Raw genomic sequence first — 21589 nt, forward strand, 5'->3', positions numbered from 1 at the left:
GGCTGTTGACGTTGCCGTTACCCAGCATACAACAGTTGTGACCCGGCCATTCACGAAGTTGTGACCCGGCCATTCACGATTAAAACTCTCTGAAAACCATGCACATGACAACAGTATCACCTGGCGGTAGGTGAAAGTACTACAACACATGTGAAAGGGGAAACTTGAGCGTCTGCTGTTGTTGTCCCCGGTATCCAGGCAACCCTCCAGAATACTTTTTGACCCATATTACAGGCTGTTGGTTGGTCTAGAAGGGTGTAGTGAGGAATTTGCTATATTTAGCTAGTTAGCTAGAGATACAATTAACCTGCATTTATTTTAAGGTGGGTGACTATCTATGTTGCAGAATATATTCTGTTAGAATACGACTGTTGCCTAAAGTATTAGCTAACGTCAGTTTGCAGGAAATATGCTCTGTTACCCAGCTAGCTAGTTAGCTAACTTTAGCTAGCTGGGTAATCCTTACTACAGACCACCTACAGCTCTTAGCTATTACCTACTAGAAAGACTGTGAGTGGCAGTACACAGTGCAGCTACTGCAACAAATATAGCGATAAATAATATTTTAGCTGCACCTATTTGGGTTATCAATATGGTCTTAGTGGGTTATTAGCCTAACTAGCTATCCATTTATTTCAATGGATTATGATTTCTTTCTTTTTGCTGTTTTCAGAGTAACTACATAGCTAGAAACGATCACCATGGATGGTTGTGGGGAAGGCAGAGGGACCAACAGACTGATGGTGGAAAAGCTATCCTTGTCCTGTGATAGACTGCTATCTCACCTGCAGCTGGCCTGCTGTCCCTCTCACTGTGCCTCACCACTACAAGACAAGGACCTGTTGATACACTGTCTCCTGGACCCAGAGCTGAAGGTCAGTTACAGACAGTCCTACAGTATAAATTGGAAACGGATGTTAGCCAAAAGGATGTTCTGTTTTATCTCCCAACCCCAATCCCACACAGAGACATACACACATCCTTACTCAAGGTCACACCAGGAGAAGATGGCATCTAAGATGTGATACTATCAAAATACCTATATGCCCTCCTCAGTAGCTTCCCACCGTTAAATACATGCTTCGGGAACTTTGGCGACTACAGTGCATTCGGAAAGTATTCAGACCACTTGACTTTTTCCACATTTTGTTACGTTACTGCGTTATTCTAAAATTGATTAAATTATATTTTTTCCTCATCAATCTACACACAGTACCCCATAATGATGAAGCAAAAACAGGTTTTTAGAAATACCTTATTTACATAAGTATTCAGACATTTTGCTATGAGACTCGAAATTGAGATCAGGTGCACTCTGTTTCCATTGATCGTCCTTGAGATGTTTCTACAACTTGATTGGAGTCCACCTGTGGTAAATTCAATTGATTGGACATGATTTGGAAAGGCACACGTCTGTCTATATAAGGTCCCACAGTTGACAGTGCATGTCAGAGCAAAAACCAAGCCATGAGGTCAAAGGAATTGTCCGTAGAGCTCCAAGACAGGATTGTGTTGAGGCACAGATCTGGGGAAGGGTACCAAAAAATGTATGCAGCATTGAAGGTCCCTAAGAGCACAGTGGCCTCCCATCATTCTTTAATGGAAGAAGTTTGAAACTACCAAGACTCTTCCTAGAGCTGACTACCCAGCCAAACTGAGCAATCGGGGGAGAAGGGCCTTGGTCAAGGAGGTGACCAAGTGTAACAGTATAGCCGGGTCAACAGCATCAATGTGACAGTATAGCTTCGGTCCCTCTCCTCGCCCCAACCTGGGCTCGAACCAGGGACCCTCTGCGCACATCAACAACTGACACCCCACAAAGCATCGTTACCCATAGCGCCACAAAAGCCGCGGCCCTTGCAGCGCAAGGGGAACAACTACTTAAGGTCGCAGAGCGAGTGACGTCACCGATTGAAACGCCATTAGCGCGCACCACCGCTAACTAACTAGCCATTTCACATCGGTTACACAAGAACCCGATGGTCACTTTGACAGAGCTCCAGAGGTCCTCTGTGGAGATGGGAGAACCTTCCAGAAGCACTCCACCAATCAGGCCTTTATGGTAGAGTGGCCAGATGGAAGCCACTCCTTAGTAAACGGCACATGACAGCCGCCTTGGAGTTTGCCAAAAGGCACCTTAAGTCTCTCAGACCATGAGAGTCTTTAGGAAAGTAGTTTGCAAAGCTGTCATCAAGGCAAAGGGTGGCTACTTTGAAGAATCTCAAATCTCAAATATATTTTGATTTGTTTAACACTTTTTTGGTTACTACATTATTCCATATGTGTTATTTCATAGTTTTGATGTCTTCAATATTATTCTACAATGTAGAAAATAATAAAATAAAGAAAAACCCTAGAATGAATAGGTGTGTCCAAACTTTTGACCGGTACTGTATGTGACGTAGTACGCAATATTTGCGCTACTTTCAGAACTACTGGCTATAAATTTTACAAAAGTACTGGAGAATTTCTATAAGTGTAAAGAAATCTGCCTGTTCAATCATTGCATCATGTGGCTCCACCACACTCCAATGCATCTCCTCCCCTCTGCAGGCCCTGCGACTGACTGGTCACCATGGAGACATCTCTGCCATGGTGTTTGGGACAGGTAGAGACCCTCTCCTGCTCTGCTCTGCCTCTGCAGATTATGTCATAGTCTGGGACATCCGGCGCTGCTACAGGAGAACTAGGGAGGGTGAGGATTTTTGCTTCATAGCTGTATGAACAGTAAGACAACAATACATTTAAATTCAGTGGCAACATTTTATATACTGGCAAGGCCTCATTTAATCAATCAATCACTTACTCAGTTTGGAATTTACAATGCTATATAGTACAATTATTGAAATACTAAAAGCATAGATGTTTTCAGGGGTAGTTGCATCTGGTACAGTTATTGGGACACTACTGGGCAAGGTAGTCCATCTGTCATTTTGTCCCTGTGATGAGCGAGTGGCTGCGTGCTCAGGGGCGAAAGTATACATACTCAACTCCAATGTAAGTACAGCATGCTGAATGTGTACTCTGCTCCTCAAATTCATCCTTTATAACAAGTGTTTGTGTTATGTTTTTATAATTCTTGTAAGATGCTGACAAGTGAATGGACAATAAAGTTATCTTATCTTCTATTGCATACACTGTCTGTTTGACTGACCTCCAGATAGAGGAAGTGTTGTCTGTTTGACTGACCTCCAGATAGAGGAAGTGTTGTCTGTTTGACTGACCTCCAGATAGAGGAAGTGTTGTCTGTTTGACTGACCTCCAGATAGAGGAAGTGTTGTCTGTTCTGGCTGGCCACCTGGGACCTTTGACAGCAGCTGAGTTCTGTCCATGGAACAAAGACATCCTGGTGTCCATATCAGAAGACCGCACGTTTAAGGTACAGTCAGGTTATTCACTAACTAGTGAAATTCTCGGGCCGACTCTTCTCTGTATACATCAATGATGTTGCTCTTGCTGCTGGTGATTCTCTGATCCACCTCTACGCAGACGACACCATTCTGTATACTTCTGGCCCCTCTTTGGACACTGTGTTAACTAACCTCCAGACGATCTTCAATGCCATACAACTCTCCTTCCGTGGCCTCCAACTTCTCTTAAACGCAAGTAAAACTAATTGCATGCTATTCAATCGATCACTGCCCGCACCTGCTCGCCCGTCCAGCATCACTACTCTGGACGGCTCTGACGTAGAATACGTGGACAACTACAAATACCTGGGTGTCTGGTTAGACTGTAAACTCTCCTTCCAGACTAACATTAAGCATCTCCAATCCAAAATTAAATCTAGAATCGGCTTCCTATATCACAACAAAGCATCCTTCACTCATGCTGCCAAACATACCCTCGTAAAACTGACCATCCTACTGATCCTCGACTTCGGTGATGTCATCTATAAAATAGCCTCCAACACTACTCAACAAACTGGATGCAGTTTATCACAGTGCCATCCATTTTGTCACCAAAGCCCCATACACTACCCACCATTGCGACCTGTACGCTCTCGTTGGTTGGCCCTCGCTTCATACTCGTCGCCAAACCCACTAGCTACAGGTTATCTACAAGTCTCTGCTAGGTAAAGCCCCGCCTTATCTCAGGTCACCATAGCAGCACCCACTCGTAGCACGCGCTCAAGCAGGTATATCTCACTGGTCACCCCCAAAGCCAATTCCTCCTTTGGTCGTCTTTCCTTCCAGTTCTCTGCTGCCAATGACTGGAACGAACTGCAAAACCTCTGAAGCTGGAGACTCATATCTCCCTCACTAGCTTTAAGCATCAGCTGTCAGAGCAGCTCACAGATCACTGCACCTGTACATAGCCCATCTGTAAACAGCCCATCTATCTACAGTGAGGGAAAAAAGTATTTGATCCCCTGGTGATTTTGTACGTTTGCCCACTGACAAAGAAATGATCAGTCTATAATTTTAATAGTAGGTTTATTTGAACAGTGAGAGACAGAATAACAACAAAAAAATCCAGAAAAACGCATGTCAAAAATTTTATAAATTGATTTGCATTTTAATGAGGGAAATAAGTATTTGACCCCTCTGCAAAACATGACTTAGTACTTGGTGGCAAAACCCTTGTTGGCAATCACAGAGGTCAGACGTTTCTTGTAGTTGGCCACCAGGTTTGCACACATCTCAGGAGGGATTTTGTCCCACTCCTCTTTGCAGATCTTCTCCAAGTCATTAAGGTTTCGAGGCTGACGTTTGGCAACTCGAACCTTCAGCTCCCTCCACAGATTTTCTATGGGATTAAGGTCTGGAGACTGGCTAGGCCACTCCAGGACCTTAATGTGCTTCTTCTTGAGCCACTCCTTTGTTGCCTTGGCTGTGTGTTTTGGGTCATTGTCATGCTGGAACACCCATCCACAACCCATTTTCAATGCCCTGGCTGAGGGAAGGAGGTTCTCACCCAAGATTTGATGGTACATGGCCCTGTCCATCGTCCCTTTGATGCGGTGAAGTTGTCCTGTCCCCTTAGCAGAAAAACACCCCCAAAGCATAATGTTTCCACCTCCATGGTTGACGGTGGAGATGGTGTTCTTGGGGTCATAGGCAGCATTCCTCCTCCTCCAAACACGGCGAGTTGAGTTGATGCCAAAGAGCTCCATTTTGGTCTCATCTGACCACAACACATTCACCCAGTTGTCCTCTGAATCATTCAGATGTTCATTGGCAAACTTCAGACGGGCATGTATATGTGCTTTCTTGAGCAGGGGGACCTTGCGGGCGCTGCAGGATTTCAGTCCTTCACGGCGTAGTGTGTTACTAATTGTTTTCTTAGTGACTATGATCCCAGCTGCCTTGAGATCATTGACAAGATCCTCCCGTGTAGTTCTGGGCTGATTCCTCACCGTTCTCATGATCATTGCAACTCCACGAGGTGAGATCTTGCATGGAGCCCCAGATCGAGGGAGATTGACAGTTCTTTTGTGTTTCTTCCATTTGCGAATAATCGCACCAACTGTTGTCACCTTCTCACCAAGCTGCATGGCGATGGTCTTGTAGCCCATTCCAGCCTTGTGTAGGTCTACAATCTTGTCCCTGACATCCATGGAGAGCTCTTGGGTCTTGGAGAGTTTGGAATCTGATTGATTGATTGCTTCTGTGGACAGGTGTCTTTTTTACAGGTAACAAGCTGAGATTAGGAGCACTCCCTTTAAGAGTGTGCTCCTAATCTCAGCTCGTTACCTGTATAAAAGACACCTGGGAGCCAGAAATCTTTCTGATTGAGAGGGGATCAAATACTTATTTCCCTCATTAAAATGCAATTTATAACATTTTTGACATTCGTTTTTCTGTTTTCTTTTGTTATTCTGTCTCTCACTTTTCAAATAAACCTTCCATTAAAATTATAGACTGATCCTTTATTGTCAGTGGGCAAACGTACAAAATCAGCAGGGGATCAAATACTTTTTTACCTCACTGTACCTACCTCATCCCCATACTGTATGTATTTATTTATCTTGCTCCTTTGCACCCCAGTATCTCTACTTGCACATTCATCTTCTGCACATCTACCATTCCAGTGTTTAATTGCTATATTGTAATTACTTCTCCACCATGGCCTATTTATTGCTTTAACTTACCTCATTTCCACTCACTGTATATATACTTTTTGTTTTCTTTTGTTCTACTGTATTATTGACTGTATGTTTTTTTGTTTGTTCCATGTGTAACTGTGTTGTATGTGTCGAATTGCTTTGCTTTATCTTGGCCAGGTCGCAGTTGCAAACGAGAACTTGTTCTCAACTAGCCTACCTGGTTAAATAAAGGTGAAATAAAAAAATAAATAACTTGGCTTCAGTTATTTTGCTCGAAGTTGATTTTGCATCCCTTATCAAAGTGTACACTACACTGTAGCTTTCTACGTAGAAATGATATGATTAGCAACTAAGTCAGTCAGCTGTAGCTTGCATCAGTTCACATGTGCGATCGTCTGTTTATTGTTCCAAGAGAGGCTGTTGTCCATAGGAACAGGTTTTAAATGTTTACCAATTGATCATTTCTCTTTTCGAAAGGTTTGGGGATTAAAAATGGAACAGATTCTCTACCAGTCTGCTGTATTGTCAGGTATGTGAACAGTGGATACACCAGTTTACGGTACATTTGGTTTGATATTTAGTAAATAATAACTCTGTCCACGCCCTCTGTCCTCCAGCATCTCCACTACTCAGTGTGTTGTTCTTGGAGAAGAGCAGGCAGCTCGTCACTGGTGCTGCTGATGGACAGGTTGGTCTCACACACAACCACACACACACACACACACACACACACACACAGATAATCTGTGATTTCCCATTGTTTCCAGGTGTGGAGCTTCACTCTTCCTGAGGACCACAGATGTCATTTGGTGACCAAATTGGACCTTCACAAGGTGCAGCAACGACACCAAAGGCACCTGGACACAGTGGCACCACAGACTGGTGGTGTACTAGGTAAGAGAAGATAGTAAAGTAGTTATGGACATGATTTGTTTGTTTCCTGTGATGTGTTTTAGCCATATGCCTGCTAGCCAAAGACACATTTTCATTTTCACATAACGTTTGGAACATGATCTTGAACTTATTTCCCACTTTTTCTCTCACATTATGAGTAAAATAAAATAAAATGTAAACTTGAAAGTGTTTTTCCTAACACTAGATGGAATCAGAACACTGAGTTATGTTCTGTAGGAGGTTTGGGGTTATATCGTAATATGCTGTGTCTGACTGCCCATCCAATAACTCAATAGCATTTTTTGACATATTTCGTAAAGACTCTATCATGGACACTCTTACTGACAGTTGTGGCTGCTTTGCATGATATATTGTTGTCTCTACCTTCTTGCCCTTTATGCTGTTGTCTGTGCTCCAATGTTGTTTGTACCATGTTTTGTGCTGCTACCATGTTGTGCTTCTGCCATGTTGTTTCTACCATGTTGTTGTCATGTTGTGTTGCTACCATACTGTGTTGTCATGTGTTGCTGCCATGCTATGTTGTTGTCATGTTGTGTTGCTGCCATGCTATGTTGTTGTCATGTTGTGTTGCTACCATGCTGTGTTGTCATGTTGTGTTGCTACCATGCTGTGTTGTCATGTGTTGCTGCCATGCTATGTTGTTGTCATGTTGTGTTGCTGCCATGCTATGTTGTTGTCATGTTGTATTGCTACCATGCTGTGTTGTTGTCATGTGTTGCTGCCATGCTATGTTGTTGTCATGTGTTGCTGCCATGCTATGTTGTTGTCATATTGTGTTGCTACCATGCTGTGTTGTTGTGTTGCTACCATGCTGTGTTGTCATGTGTTGCTGCTATGTTGTTGTTGTGTTGCTACCATGCTGTGTTGTCATGTGTTGCTGCCATGCTATGTTATTGTCGTAGGTCTCTCTCTTTATGTCGTGTTGTTTTGTCTCTCTCTTCGTGATGTGTGTTTAGCCCTATATTTTTATTTTATTAGCTTTATTTTTAATCCCAGCCCCCGTCCCCACAGGAGGCCTTTTGCCTTTTGGTAGGCCGTCATTGTAAATAATAATTTGTTCTTAACTGACTTGCCTAATTAAATAAAGGTAAAATAATAAATGACCCCAAACCACCTGTTGTGTTTCGTTCCAGGAATCACTCCAGACCCAGTGGAGACGGCAAAGCCAGTCCTCAGAATTTGTGCTTATGACAGGCGGCTGCCTGACATCGATCATGGGCAGCAGAGGTAAAATGGGTTTCTCTCCAGGGTCCATGTACTGTAGATAAAAGGGGTTAATGCAACACATTTCCTAATTTATCACTTGACACATCACGTGTTTAACCCATTGTCACAGTCTATTTTAGCAGATGTTTGATGCCTTTGTAGTTTATATCAGTGCATCTAAACCTTTTTCGATTACTGTACCACCAAGTACATCTTGCTCTGCCCGGACTTCCCCTGAAATACCTCTCATGTGAAGTGCCCCCTCACATCTGTAGCCATGAAATGCTTTGAAAGGCTGATCATATCTCACACCAACACCATCATCCCAGACACCCAGGACCCAATCCAATTCGCATACGGCCCCAACAAATCCACTGATGACACAATCTCTATTGCACTCCACAATGCCCTTTCTCATCTGGACAAAAAGAACACCTACGTGAGAATGCTGTTCATTGACTACAGCTCAGCATTCAACACCATAGTGCAATCCAAGCTCATCACCAAGCTAAGTATGCTGGTACTGAACACCTCCCTATGCAACTGGATTCTGGACTTCCTGACGAGCCACCCCCAGGTGGTGAGGGTAGGCAACAACACATCCGCCACGCTGACCCTCAACACGAGGGCCCCTCAGGGTTCCGTGCTTAGTCCCCTCCTGTACTCCCTGTTCACCCACGACTGCGTGACCGCGCACAACTCCAACACCATCATTCATTTTGCAGACGACACAACAGTGATAGAACTGATCACCGACAACGATGAGACAGCCTACAGGGAGCAGGTCAGATACCTGTCAGTGTGCTGCCAGGACAACAACCTCTTCCTCAACGTGAGCAAGACAAAGGAGCTGAACTACAGGAAACGTGAACTACAGGAAACAGCGGGCGCCACCATCCACATCGACAGGGCTGTAGTGGAGCAGGTCACTAACAACCTATTGTGGTCCACACACACCAACACAGTTGTGAAGAGGGCACGACAACGCCTCTTCCCCATCAGGAGGCTAAAAAGATTTAGCATGGGCCCTTAGATTCTCGAAACCTTCTACAGCTGCACCATTGAGAGCATCTTGACTGGCTGCATCACTGCTTGGTATGGCATCTGTTTGGTACCTGACCGCAGGGCTCTACATAGGGTAATGCGTACAGTGCAGTACATCCCTGGGTCCAAGCTCCGTGCCATCCAGGACCTCTATACCAGGCGGTGTCAGACGAAGGCCCTAAAAATGGTCAGCCACCCAATTCATAGCCTGTTGTCTCTGCTCCCGCTTGGCAAGTCTGGAACCAACAGGAGCTGAACAGCTTCTAACCCCAAGCCATAAGACTGCTAAATAGTTAGTTAAATAGTTAACCAATAACTACCTGGACCATCTGCAACGACCATTGACTCTTTTGTCTCATCACATACGGAGCTGTTACTGTTTATTATCTATCCTGTTGCGTAGTGACTTTATCCCTACCTATATGTACAGTACCCGTCAAAAGTTTTGATACACCTACTCATTCAAGGGTTTTTCTTTATTTTTTATATTTTCTACATTGTAAAATAATCGTGAAGACATCAACACTATGAAATAACACATGGAATCATGTAGTAACCAAAAAAGTGTTAAACAAATCAAAATAATATATATTTTATATTCTTCAAAGTAGCCACCCTTTGCCTTGATGACAGCTTTGCACACTCTTGTCGTTCTCTCAACCAGCTTCATGAGTTAGTCACCTGGAATGCATTTCAATTAACAGGTGTGCCTTGTTAAAAGTAAGTTCGGGAATTTCTTTCCTTCTTAATGCGTTTGAGCCAATCAGTTGTTTTGTGACAATGTAGGGGTGGTATACAGAAGAAAGCACTATTTAGTAAAATACCAAGTCCATATAATGACAAGAACAGCTCAAATAAGCAAAGAGAAATGACAGTCCATCATTACTTTAAGACATGAAGGTCAGTCAATCCGGAACATTTCAAGAACTTTGAAAGTTTCTTCAAGTGCAGTCGCAAAACCCATCAAGCGCTATGATGAAACTGGCTCTCATGAGGACCGCCACAGGAAAGGAAGACCCAGGTTTACCTCTGCTGCATAGGACAAGTTCATTAGAGTTACCAGCCTCAGAAATTGCAGCCCCAATAAATGCTTCACAGAGTTCAAGTAACAGACACATCTCAACATCAACTGTTCAGAGGAGACTGTGTGAATCAGGCCTTCATGGTCGAATTGCTGCAAAGAAACCACTACTAAAGGACACCAGTAAGAAGAGACTTGCTTGCGCCAAGAAACATGAGCAATGGACATTAGACCGGTGGAAATCTGTCCTTTGGTCTGATGAGTCCAAATTTTAGATTTTTGGTTCCAACTGCTGTGTCTTTGTGAGATGCAGAGTAGGTGAACGGATGATCTCCGCATGTGTGGTTCCCACCATGAAGTATGGAGGAGGAGGAAGTGTGATTGTGTGGGAGTTCTTTGCTGGTGACACTGTGATTTATTTAGATTTCAAGGCACACTTAACCAGCATGGCTACCACAGCATTCTGCAGCGATACACCATCCCATCTGGTTTGCGCTTAGTGGGACTATCATTTGTTTTTCAACAGGACAATGACCCAAAACACACCTCCAGGCTTTGTAAGGGCTATTGACCAAGAAGGAGAGGGATTGTGCTGCATCAGATGACCTGGCCCCCACAATCACTCGACCTCAACCCACTTGAGATGGTTTGGGATGAGTTGGACCGCAGAGTGAAGGAAAAGCAGCCAACAAGTGCTCAGTATATGTGGGAACTCCTTCAAGACTGTTGGAAAATGATTTCTCATGAAGCTGGTTGAGAGAATGCCAAGAGTGTGCTAATCTGTCATCAAGGCAAAGGGTGGCAACTTTGAAGAATCTAAAATATAAAAGGTATTTTGATTTGTTTAGCAATTTTTGCTTACTACATGATTCCATATGTGGTAATTCATAGTTTATTCTACAATGTAGATAATAGTAAAAGTAAAGAAAAACCCTTGAATGAGTAGGTGTGTCCAAACATTTGACTGGTACTGTACATATCTACCAAATTACCTCGTACCCCTGCACAATGAATCGGTTCTGGTACCTCGTGTATATAGCCAAGTTATCGTTACTCATTGTGTATTTATTCTTTGTGTTATTATATGCTGTGGTAGCCATGCTGGTTAAGTGTATTTTTTGTCTTTTTGCTCTTTGCATCGTTAGGAATAGTAAGCATTTCACTGTTAGTCTACACCTGTTGCTTACGAAGCATGTGACAAATATTATTATATTTGATTTGATTAGACTTTACCAGTAAGCCTATGGTCTAATGAGTCTTCTCAAGTACCCCTGTGGATAGGCCAACCCCTGGTTGAAAACCACTGGTCTTTATTACAGCCTACTAGGCCTGTTTCCCCAGGTCATGTAGAGAGTGCTTGATTCATCATTATTTCCACAGACCAGGAGTTTTGAGTGATCCAGGAAAATGTGATATCATAAATGTAAATATATAACGTCGTCATTTACATTTCTCCAGCCTTGCAGGTGTTCATGTCTTTATTGGTAGTGACTAACAGGGTATGTTGGGGTGTCAGAGTGGTGTTTCCACAGCGATAGCAGGACACTTCCTATTAAAGGATACTTAAAGTGCCGTTAACAGTCTCAGGCTGTCCAATCAGCACCTGTTGCCATGGTGAAGTACTGTAGACACTATGCAAAGCCTGGGATGCACAAGGGGTGCACGTGCAGCATACTGTCTGTAGGCCATAGGGTGACTGACTGATTAGTTTAGAATGGTCAGGACTCTCAGGGCACAAGTCTCTGACTTTGATATGTCCATCACAAGGAATCTTAGAGTAGGCATCAAAGCAATGCAGTGTGCCACAACAGAAGCCTGGTCCCAGATTGGTTTGTGCTATATAGCCAACTCATGTCAGTATACATAACCATCTGTACAGCTAACTCATGAAGGCGTAACAATGACCATAGGAGGTGACAAGGCAGCACAAACAGATCTGAGACCAGGCTACCACATCAGTATATAACAATACATGTTTTAGCAGTTATAGAGACACAACATGTATCACAGACTTCTAGGCCTAGTCAATCATGGTTTGTTATTTCCTACTACAGTTCAACATTTTCCTGAGTTTATTTGTCGAGGCAAGGCATGGACTTCACTACTTAAACTAAACAGTGGACTATGTTGGACAGGATCGTTGTTGGTTGAAGAGCCTCTTCTCCCTGTCTCCTCTCCTCTGCCACTCTGTCTATTTACTCTACAGCGTGAGATGCTATAGTTACCTGGTTACCACCTTATGATGTACATACAGTACCTTTGGAAAGTATTCAGACCCCTTGACTTTTTCCACATTTTGTAACATTACAGCCTTATTCTAAAATGTATTACATTTTTTCCCTTCATCGCTCTACACACAATACCCCATAATGACAAAGCAAAAACATGTTTTATACATTTTTGCTAATTTATTACAAATAAAAAACTGAAATATCACATTTACGTAGGTATTCAGAACTTTTACTCAGTACTTTGTTGAAGCACTTTTAGCAGTGATTACAGCATCGAGTCTTCTTGGGTATGACGCTACAAGCTTGGCACATCCGTATTTGGGGAGTTTCTCGCATTCTTCTCTGCAGATCCTCTCAAGCTCTGTCAGGATGGATGGGAGTGTTGCTGCACTGCTATTTTCAGGTCTCTCCAGAGATACTTGATCGGGTTCAAGTCCGGGCTCTTGCTGGGCCACTCAAGGACATTCAGAGATTTTTCCCGAAGCCACTCCTGCGTTGTCTTGGCTGTGTGCTTAGGGTCGTTGTTCTGTTGGAAGGTGAGCCTTCGCCCCAGTCCCAGTCTCGATCCTGACTCGTCTCCCAGTCCCTGCCGCTGAAAAACATCCCCACAGTATGATGCTGCCACCACCATGCTTCACCGTAGGGATGGTGCCAGGTTTCCTCCATACGTGACGCTTGGCTATCAGGCCAAAGAGTTCAATCTTGGTTTTTTCGACACAGATAATTTTGTTTCTCATGGTCTGAGAGTCTTAAGGTGTCTTTTGGCAAACTCCAAGCGGGCTGTCATGTGCCTTTTACTGAGGAATGGCTTCTGTTTGACCAATCTACCATAAAGGCCTGGTTGGTAGAGTGTTGCAGAGATGGTTGTCCTTCTGTAAGGAACTCTGGAGCTCTGTCAGAGTGACCATCGGGTTCTTGGTCACCTCCCTGACCAATGCCCTTCTCCCCTGATTGCTCAGTTTGGCCAGGTGGCCAGCTCTAAGAAGAGTCTTGGTGGGTCCAGACTTCTTCCATTTAAGAATGATGGAGGCCACTGTGTTCTTGGGGATCTTCAATGCTGCAGACATTTTATGGTACCCTTCCCCAGATCGGTGCCTTGACACAATCGTGTCTTGGAGCTCTACGGACAATCCCTTCGACCTCATGGCTTGGTTTTTGCTCTGACATGCACTGTCAACTGTGGGACCTTATAGACAGGTGTGTGCCTTTCCAAATCATGTCCAATCAATTGAATTTACCACAGGTGGACTCCAATGATGTTGTAGAAACATCTCAAGAATGATCAATGGAAACAGGATGCACCAGAGCTCAATTTCGAGTCTCATAGCAAAGGGTCTGAATACTTATGTAAATAAGGTTTTTCTGTTTTTTACATTTGATACATTTTCTAAAATAAACTATTTTCATTTCATTATTATGCGGTATTGTGTGTAGATTGCTGACATTTGTATTTATTCAATCAATTTTAGAATAAGGCTGTAATGTAACAAAATGTGCAAAGTCAAGGGGTCTGAATACTTTCTGAAGGCACTGTATGCAGCATTAAACCAGGGGAAAATTCAACCTTGGCTTGGATCAAACCCAATGCTCCCAGTTGGTGGTGTGGTGCGTGTGTGTGTATGCCTTGCCATCTCACCAGTTGCCGACCACACTGTCTTTCTTTAGTATGGGGTTACTTTGTCATCTCCTCTTTTAGTGTGAGGTTACATTCTCATCTCCTTTTTAGTGCAGGGTTACATTCTCATCTCCTCTTTAGTGCAGGGTTACATTGTATTGTCCTCTTTAGTGTGAGGTTACATTTTCTTCTCCTCTTTAGTGTGGGGTCACATTGTCTTCTCTTTAGTGTGGGGTCACATTGTCTTCTCCTCTTTAGTGTGGGGTTACATTGTCTTCTCCTCTTTAGTGTGGGGTTACATTGTCTTCTCCTCTTTAGTGTGGGGTTACATTGTCTTCTCCTATTTAGTGTGGGGTTACATTGTCTTCTCCTATTTAGTGTGGGGTTACATTGTCTTCTCCTATTTAGTGTGGGGTTACATTGTCTTCTCCTATTTAGTGTGGGGTTACATTGTCTTCTCCTCTTTCGTGCTGGGTTACATTGTCTTCTCCTCTTTAGAGTGAGGTTACATTGTCTTCTCTTTCGTGTGGGGTTACATTGTCTTCTCTTTAGTGTGGGGTTACATTGTCTTCTCCTTTTTAGTGTGGGGCTAGATTGTCTTCTCCTTTTTAGTGTGGGGCTAGATTGTCTTCTCCTTTTTAGTGTGGGGCTAGATTATATTCTCTTATTTTTAGTGTGGGGTTACATTGTCTTCTCCTCTTTAGTGCTGGGTTACATTGTCTTCTCTTTCGTGTGGGGTTACATTGTCTTCTCTTTAGTGCGGGGTTACATTGTCATCTCTTTAGTGTGGGGTTACATTGTCTTCTCATTTTTAGTGTGGGGTTACATTGTCTTCTCATTTTTAGTGCGGTGTTACATTGTCTTCTCTTTAGTGCGGAGTTACATTATATTCTCCTCTTTAGTGTGGGGTTACATTGTCTTCTCCTTTTTTAGTGTGGGGCTAGATTGTCTTCTCCTTTTTAGTGTGGGGCTAGATTATATTCTCCTTTTTAGTCTGGGGCTAGATTATATTCTCTTCTTTAGTGTGGGGTTACATTGTCTTCTCGTTTTTAGTGTGTTGTTAGATTATATTCTCCTCTTTAGTGCAGGGTTACATTGTCTTCTCCTTTTTAGTGTGGGATTACATTAGAGGAGAATAGAATGTAACCCCGCACTAAAGAGGAGAAGACAATGTAATCCCACACTAAAGAGGAGAAGCCAAAGTAACCCCACACTAGAGGAGAAGACAGTGTGGGGTTACTTTGGCTTCTCCTCTTTAGTGCGGGTTACATTGTTTTCTCCTCTTTAGTGTGGTGTTACGTTGTTTTCTCCTCTCTAGTGTGAAGTTACATTGTATTATCCTTTTTAGTGCGGGGTTACGTTGTCTTCTCTTTATTGAGGGGTTACGTTGTCTTCTCTTTATTGCGGGGTTACGTTGTCATCTCCTCTATAGTGCGGGGTTACATTGTCTTCTCTTTGGTATGGGGTTACATTGTAATCTCCTCTTTAGTGTGGGGTTACTTTGTCTTCTCCTCTTCAATCTACTGAATCAAAGGCCCTTTGATGGAATAATGTGTAACAGCGTTTTCCACATGGTTCTCTTCCTGTGCCCCTCTGCTGTGTGTGTGTGTGTGTGTGTGTGTGTGTGTAAGTGTTTTTCCATATGGCATAAGGTTCTCTGTCTATGCCCCCTGTATTGATAACAGCTGGGTCTGGATGGGAAGCTCTGATGGCCTCTACCTGGTTGACCTGGGCACCTCTGAGCTCCACATGACACTACTTTTCAGAGGTATGCTACTGCTGTGTGTGTGTGTGTGTGTGTGTGTGTGTGTGTGTGTGTGTGTGTGTGTGTGTGTGTGTGTGTGTGTGTGTGTGTGTTTCACCAACATATGCCCATGTGTATGATAAGAGTTAGTGGAGATAGGTGTGTGTTTGTCTCACCTACATAGACCATGGTGCCAGATGAGTCCCTGAGATCTATGTTTTTACCCTTCAGCAGACATTTGTATTCCACCCTTATTATTTATGTTAGCTATTATCCCACTCTGTCTCTCTTACAGACCACCCCAACTTGAGCATCACCATGGCTGGATCATGGGCCATGTCCCAAGGACTGGATAACAGTGTGAGTAAATCACTATTGAGACCTGCTTCACTGTTGTCATGGGCCATGTCCCAAGGACTGGATAACAGTGTGAGTAAATCACCATTGAGACCTGCTTCACTGTTGTTTCACTTCACTGAATTAGGCCAAAAGCAAGACGGAGGGGGAGGCAGACAGACACGGGTGTAATTCCCTGAAATTAGGCCTACCCTACACTGTAACACATAATTGCCTCTCATTCGTAACAGAAAAACTCACTTTCCTCCTGGATGCAAACCACAGGCAAACCTTGTAAAGCCTTTACATCTCCCATAGTCCTAGTCTCGTGAAACCATAAACTGCTAATTGCATAGTTATAAAAATACTGTAGGTTCAGTGTATGTGAAGTTTCTAAGACGCTCAAAATTAAGTATAGGGAACAAAAGTTTGAAAACAGTGTTTTTATAGAAATTATTTTTTGTATGGAGTTAAATGTCAGTTGTAAAAAAAAAAGTATATTATTATGAAAAATGAGCAGCTTCCAAGAGATCTGGAAAATACTCAGAGGTGTGGAAATGGGAAAGAATGGTGGAGGAATACAACACATAGGTCCTCTCAGAGATAGATAAGATGGTGAGCAGTGGGTCTCACACATAGCTCTGTCCTCTACCTAAAAGTATCAGGTATGACCCAGATGCAGACAATGTGAAATTAACAATGGTTTAATTTGATTTGTTTTTATAACCTTTTATTTAACTAGGCACGTCAGTTAAGAACAAATTCTTATTTACAATGACAGCCTAGGAACAGTGGGTTAACTGCCTTGTTCAGGGGCAGAATGGCAGATTTTTACCTTGTCAGCTCGGGGATTCGATCTATAAACCTTTCGGTTACTGGCCCAACACCCTAACCACTAGGCTACCTGCCGCCCAAATAATCCAACAGGGGCAGGCAATAGACAGGTCAAGGCAGGCAGGGGCAGGGTAGGCAGAGGTCAATAATCCAGAGGTTGGGCAAAGGTACAGGTCGGCAGGCAGGCTCAGGAGCAGGCAGAGTGGTCAAAACCAGGAGGGAGAGAAAAAGAGAGACTGGGAAAAGCAGGAGTTGAGACACAAAAATGCTGGTTGACAAACATGATGAACTGGCAACAGCCAAACAGAGAACACCGGTATAAATACACAGGGGATAATTGGGAAGATGGACGACACCTGGAGGGGGTGGAGACAATCACAAAGACAGGTGAAACAGATCAGGCTGTGACAAAAAGATTGTCGCTTCTATAGTGTGGATCCCAGGCTATACATCTGACTTGTTTGGAAATGTCCCTTCTCATACCACTTTGACTTGATTTACTACATATATACAGTGAGGGGAAAAAAGTATTTGATCCCCTGCTGATTTTAAATGTTTGCCCACTGACAAAGAAATGATCAGTCTATAATTTTAATGGTAGGTTTATTTGAACAGAGACAGAATAACAACAAAAAAATCCAGAAAAAAGCATGTCAAAAATTGATAAATTTACTATTAGATTATGTCAGGAGAGTACCCACACAGCCATTTTCAAAGCAAGCATATATGTCACAAAAACCAAAACCACAGCTAAATGCAGCACTAACCTTTGATCTTCATCAGATGACACTCCTAGGACATTATGTTATACAATACATGCATGTTTTGTTCAATCAAGTTCATATTTGTATCAAAAACCAGCTTTTTACATTAGCATGTGATGTTCAGAACTAGCATACCCACCGAAAACTTCCGGTGAATTTACTAAATTAGTCATGATAACGTTGACAAAATACATAACAATTATTTTAAGAATTATAGATACAGAACTCCTTTATGCAATCGCGGTGTCAGATTTTAAAATAGCTTTTCGGCGAAAGCACATTTTGCAATATTCTGAGTACATAGCTCGGCCATCACGGCTAGCTATTTTGACACCCACCAAGTTTGGGACTCACTAAACTCACAATTACTATTAGAAAAATTTGATTAACTTTGCTGTTCTTTGTCAGAATGCACTCCCAGGACTTCTACTTCAACAACAAATGTTGTTTTGGTTCCAAATAATCGATAGTTATATTCAAATAGTTCTGTTTTGTTCGCGCGGTCAGGTCACTATCCGAAGGGTGACGCGCTAGCGCATTTCGTGACAAAAAATGTCAAAATATTCCATTACCGTACTTAGAAGCATGTCAAACGCTGTTTAAAATCAATTTTTATGCTATTTTTCTCGTAAAATAGCGATAATATTCCAACCGGGCAACGTTGTATTAATCTAAAGGCTGAAAGAAAAAAATGGAGAATTCTCGTGAATGCGCATCTCCAGTGTCACTGTCCCCTGGCTGACCACTCACAAACAGAGCTGTTGTACTTTGCCCAGAGACAGCAGACACCCCATTCCACTTTCTGGCGGCTTTAGAGAGCCAATGGGAGCCTTAGAATGTGTCATGTTACAGCACAGATGCTGTATTTTCGATAGAGATGCAACAGAAGGACAACAAATTGTCAGACAGGGCACTTCCTGTATGGAATCTTCTCAGGTTTTGGCCTGCCATATGAGTTCTGTTATACTCACAGACACCATTCAAACAGTTTTAGACACTTTGGAGTGTTTTCTATCTAAATCGACTACTTATATGCATATTCTTGTTTCTGGGCAAGAGTAGTAACCAGTTTAAGTCGGGTACATTTTTTATCTGGCCGTGCGAATACTGCCCCCTAGCCCCAACAGGTTAACGAGAGTCTTATTTTTTAAATGGTGTAAAATAGTTGATTGTTTGAGAAAATTGAATTGTGGTATTTTAGTTGGTTTTGTATTTCGCGCCGTGCGATGCCATTGGCTGTTGGCTAGGGGTTCCGCTAGCGGAACGTCTGTCCTCAACAGGTTAAAGTATTGCTATACAGCACCTCGCTCCTGTCGCTTGCCTTTCTCTGTAATTTTTCCAACTGTTAACAACGATGACGTAGTGGTGAAGAATTGATTCCTCAACTCAACTCAAAAATACTGAATCTTAAGAGAATATTGACACGCATTTCTGAGTGTCAATATTCTCTTAAGATTCAGTAGTTTTAGAACGGAGGATACTGATCAGTTGCCGCACATCCGAGAACACAAACACTCACATCTTTCTTTGAGAGCTAGCGAGGGATGGAAAAAGAGGGGAGAGGCACAGTATAGGCAGGTCAGTCACCTGGCAGACAGTCAGAACTGTGCACTAGGCCATTCTATCTGCAATCAAATGCTGTATCTCACAATTTCTTGCCATGCAATGTCTCACAACTTCAGTAAAGCAGGACCTATCATCAATGAATAAGCTAGGATACTGAGATGAGCACGATGCAACACTTCGCTCTCATGCAGTCATCACACACAGTAGCTTACAAACTATTATGGACTACAAAGGGAAGCACAGCTGCGAGCTGTCCAGTGACACGAGCTTACCAGATGAGCTAAATAACTTTTATGCTTGCTTCGAAGCAAGCAACACTGAAGCGTGCATGAGAGCATCAGCTGTTCCGGACGACTGTGTGATCACGCTCTCCATAGCCGATATGAGTAAGACCTTTAAACAGGTCAATATTCACAAGGCCGCGGGGCCAGACAGATTACCAGGATGTTTACTCCGAACATGCGCTGACAAATTGGCAAGTGTCTTCACTGACATTTTCAACCTGTCCCTGACCGAGTCTGTAATATCAACATGTTTCAAGCAGACTACCATAGTCCATGTGCCCAAGAACACCAAGGTAACCTGCCTAAATGACTACCGACCCGTAGCACTCACGTCTGTAGCCATGAAGTGCTTTGAAAGGCTGGTCATGGCTCACATCAACACCATTATCCCAGAAACCCTAGACCCACTCCAATTTGCATACCGCCACAACAGATCCACAGATGATCTGTTGCCCTTTCCCACCTGGACAAAAGGATCACCTATGTGAGAATACTATTTAAAAAAATATATATATACACTGCTCCAAAAAATAAAGGGAACACTTAAACAACACAATGTAACTCCAAGTCAATCACACTTCTGTGAAATCAAACTGTCCACTTAGGAAGCAACACTGATTGACAATACATTTCACATGCTGTTGTGCAAATGGAATAGACAACAGGTGGAAATTATAGGCAATTAGCAAGACAACCCCAATAAAGGAGTGGTTCGGCAGGTGGTGACCACAGACCACTTCTCAGTTCTTATGCTTCCTGGCTGATGTTTTGGTCACTTTTGAATGCTGGCGGTTCTTTCACTCTAGTGGTAGCATGAGACGGAGTCTACAACCCACACAAGTGGCTCAGGTAGTGCAGCTCATCCAGGATGGCACATCAATGCGAGCTGTGGCAAGAAGGTTTGCTGTGTCTGTCAGCGTAGTGTCCAGAGCATGGAGGCGCTACCAGGAGACAGGCCAGTACATCAGGAGACGTGGAGGAGGCCGTAGGAGGGCAACAACCCAGCAGCAGGACCGCTACCTCTGCCTTTGTGCAAGGAGGAGCAGGAGGAGCACTGCCAGAGCCCTGCAAAATGACCTCCAGCAGGCCACAAATGTGCATGTGTCTGCTCAAACGGTCAGAAACAGACTCCATGAGGGTGGTATGAGGACCCGACGTCCACAGGTGGGGGTTGTGCTTACAGCCCAACACCGTGCAGGACGTTTGGCATTTGCCAGAGAACACCAAGATTGGCAAATTCGCCACTGGCGCCCTGTGCTCTTCACAGATGAAGCAGGTTCACACTGAGCACGTGACAGACGTGACAGAGTCTGGAGACGCCATGGAGAACGTTCTGCTGCCTGCAACATCCTCCAGCATGACCGGTTTGGCGGTGGGTCAGTCATGGTGTGGGGTGGCATTTCTTTGGGGGGCCGCACAGCCCTCCATGTGCTCACCAGAGGTAGCCTGACTGCCATTAGGTACCGAGATGAGATCCTCAGACCCCTTGTGAGACCATATGCTGGTGCGGTTGGCCCTGGGTTCCTCCTAATGCAAGACAATGCTAGACCTCATGTGGCTGGAGTGTGTCAGCAGTTCCTGCAAGAGGAAGGCATTGATGCTATGGACTGGCCTGCCCGTTCCCCAGACCTGAATCCAATTGAGCACATCTGGGACATCATGTCTCGCGCCATCCACCAACGCCACGTTGCACCACAGACTGTCCAGGAGTTGGCGGATGCTTTAGTCCAGGTCTGGGAGGAGATCCCTCAGGAGACCATCCGCCAACTCATCAGGAGCATGCCCAGGCGTTGTAGGGAGGTCATACAGGCACGTGGAGGCCACACACACTACTGAGCCTCATTTTGACTTGTTTTAAGGACATTACATCAAAGTTGGATCAGCCTGTAGTGTGGTTTTCCACTTTAATTTTGAGTGTGACTCCAAATCCAGACCTCCATGGGTTGATAAATTGGATTTCCATTGATTATTTTTGTGTGA

The 21589-nt window shown here is 43.6% G+C and overlaps 1 protein-coding gene across 1 annotated transcript in view; it reads left to right on the forward strand.

Moving 5' to 3' along the window:
• The first annotated feature begins 220 nt into the window (after window positions 1-220).
• Window positions 221-21589, forward strand: part of wdr27 (WD repeat domain 27) — a 168998-nt gene continuing 147629 nt past the window's right edge. The window contains exons 1-11 of the mRNA XM_014180055.3: window positions 221-323; window positions 674-875; window positions 2554-2695; window positions 2873-2997; window positions 3266-3379; window positions 6527-6578; window positions 6667-6737; window positions 6817-6943; window positions 8098-8191; window positions 15767-15849; window positions 16121-16185. Of these exons, the coding sequence (XP_014035530.3) occupies window positions 702-875; window positions 2554-2695; window positions 2873-2997; window positions 3266-3379; window positions 6527-6578; window positions 6667-6737; window positions 6817-6943; window positions 8098-8191; window positions 15767-15849; window positions 16121-16185 (1047 nt within the window). The 5' untranslated portion in view covers window positions 221-323; window positions 674-701. The remainder of the gene's footprint in view (window positions 324-673; window positions 876-2553; window positions 2696-2872; window positions 2998-3265; window positions 3380-6526; window positions 6579-6666; window positions 6738-6816; window positions 6944-8097; window positions 8192-15766; window positions 15850-16120; window positions 16186-21589) is intronic.

The sequence above is a fragment of the Salmo salar genome, chromosome 28, assembly GCF_965601325.2.
Source record: "Salmo salar chromosome 28, fSalSal1, whole genome shotgun sequence".
Lineage (NCBI taxonomy): Eukaryota > Metazoa > Chordata > Actinopteri > Salmoniformes > Salmonidae > Salmo > Salmo salar.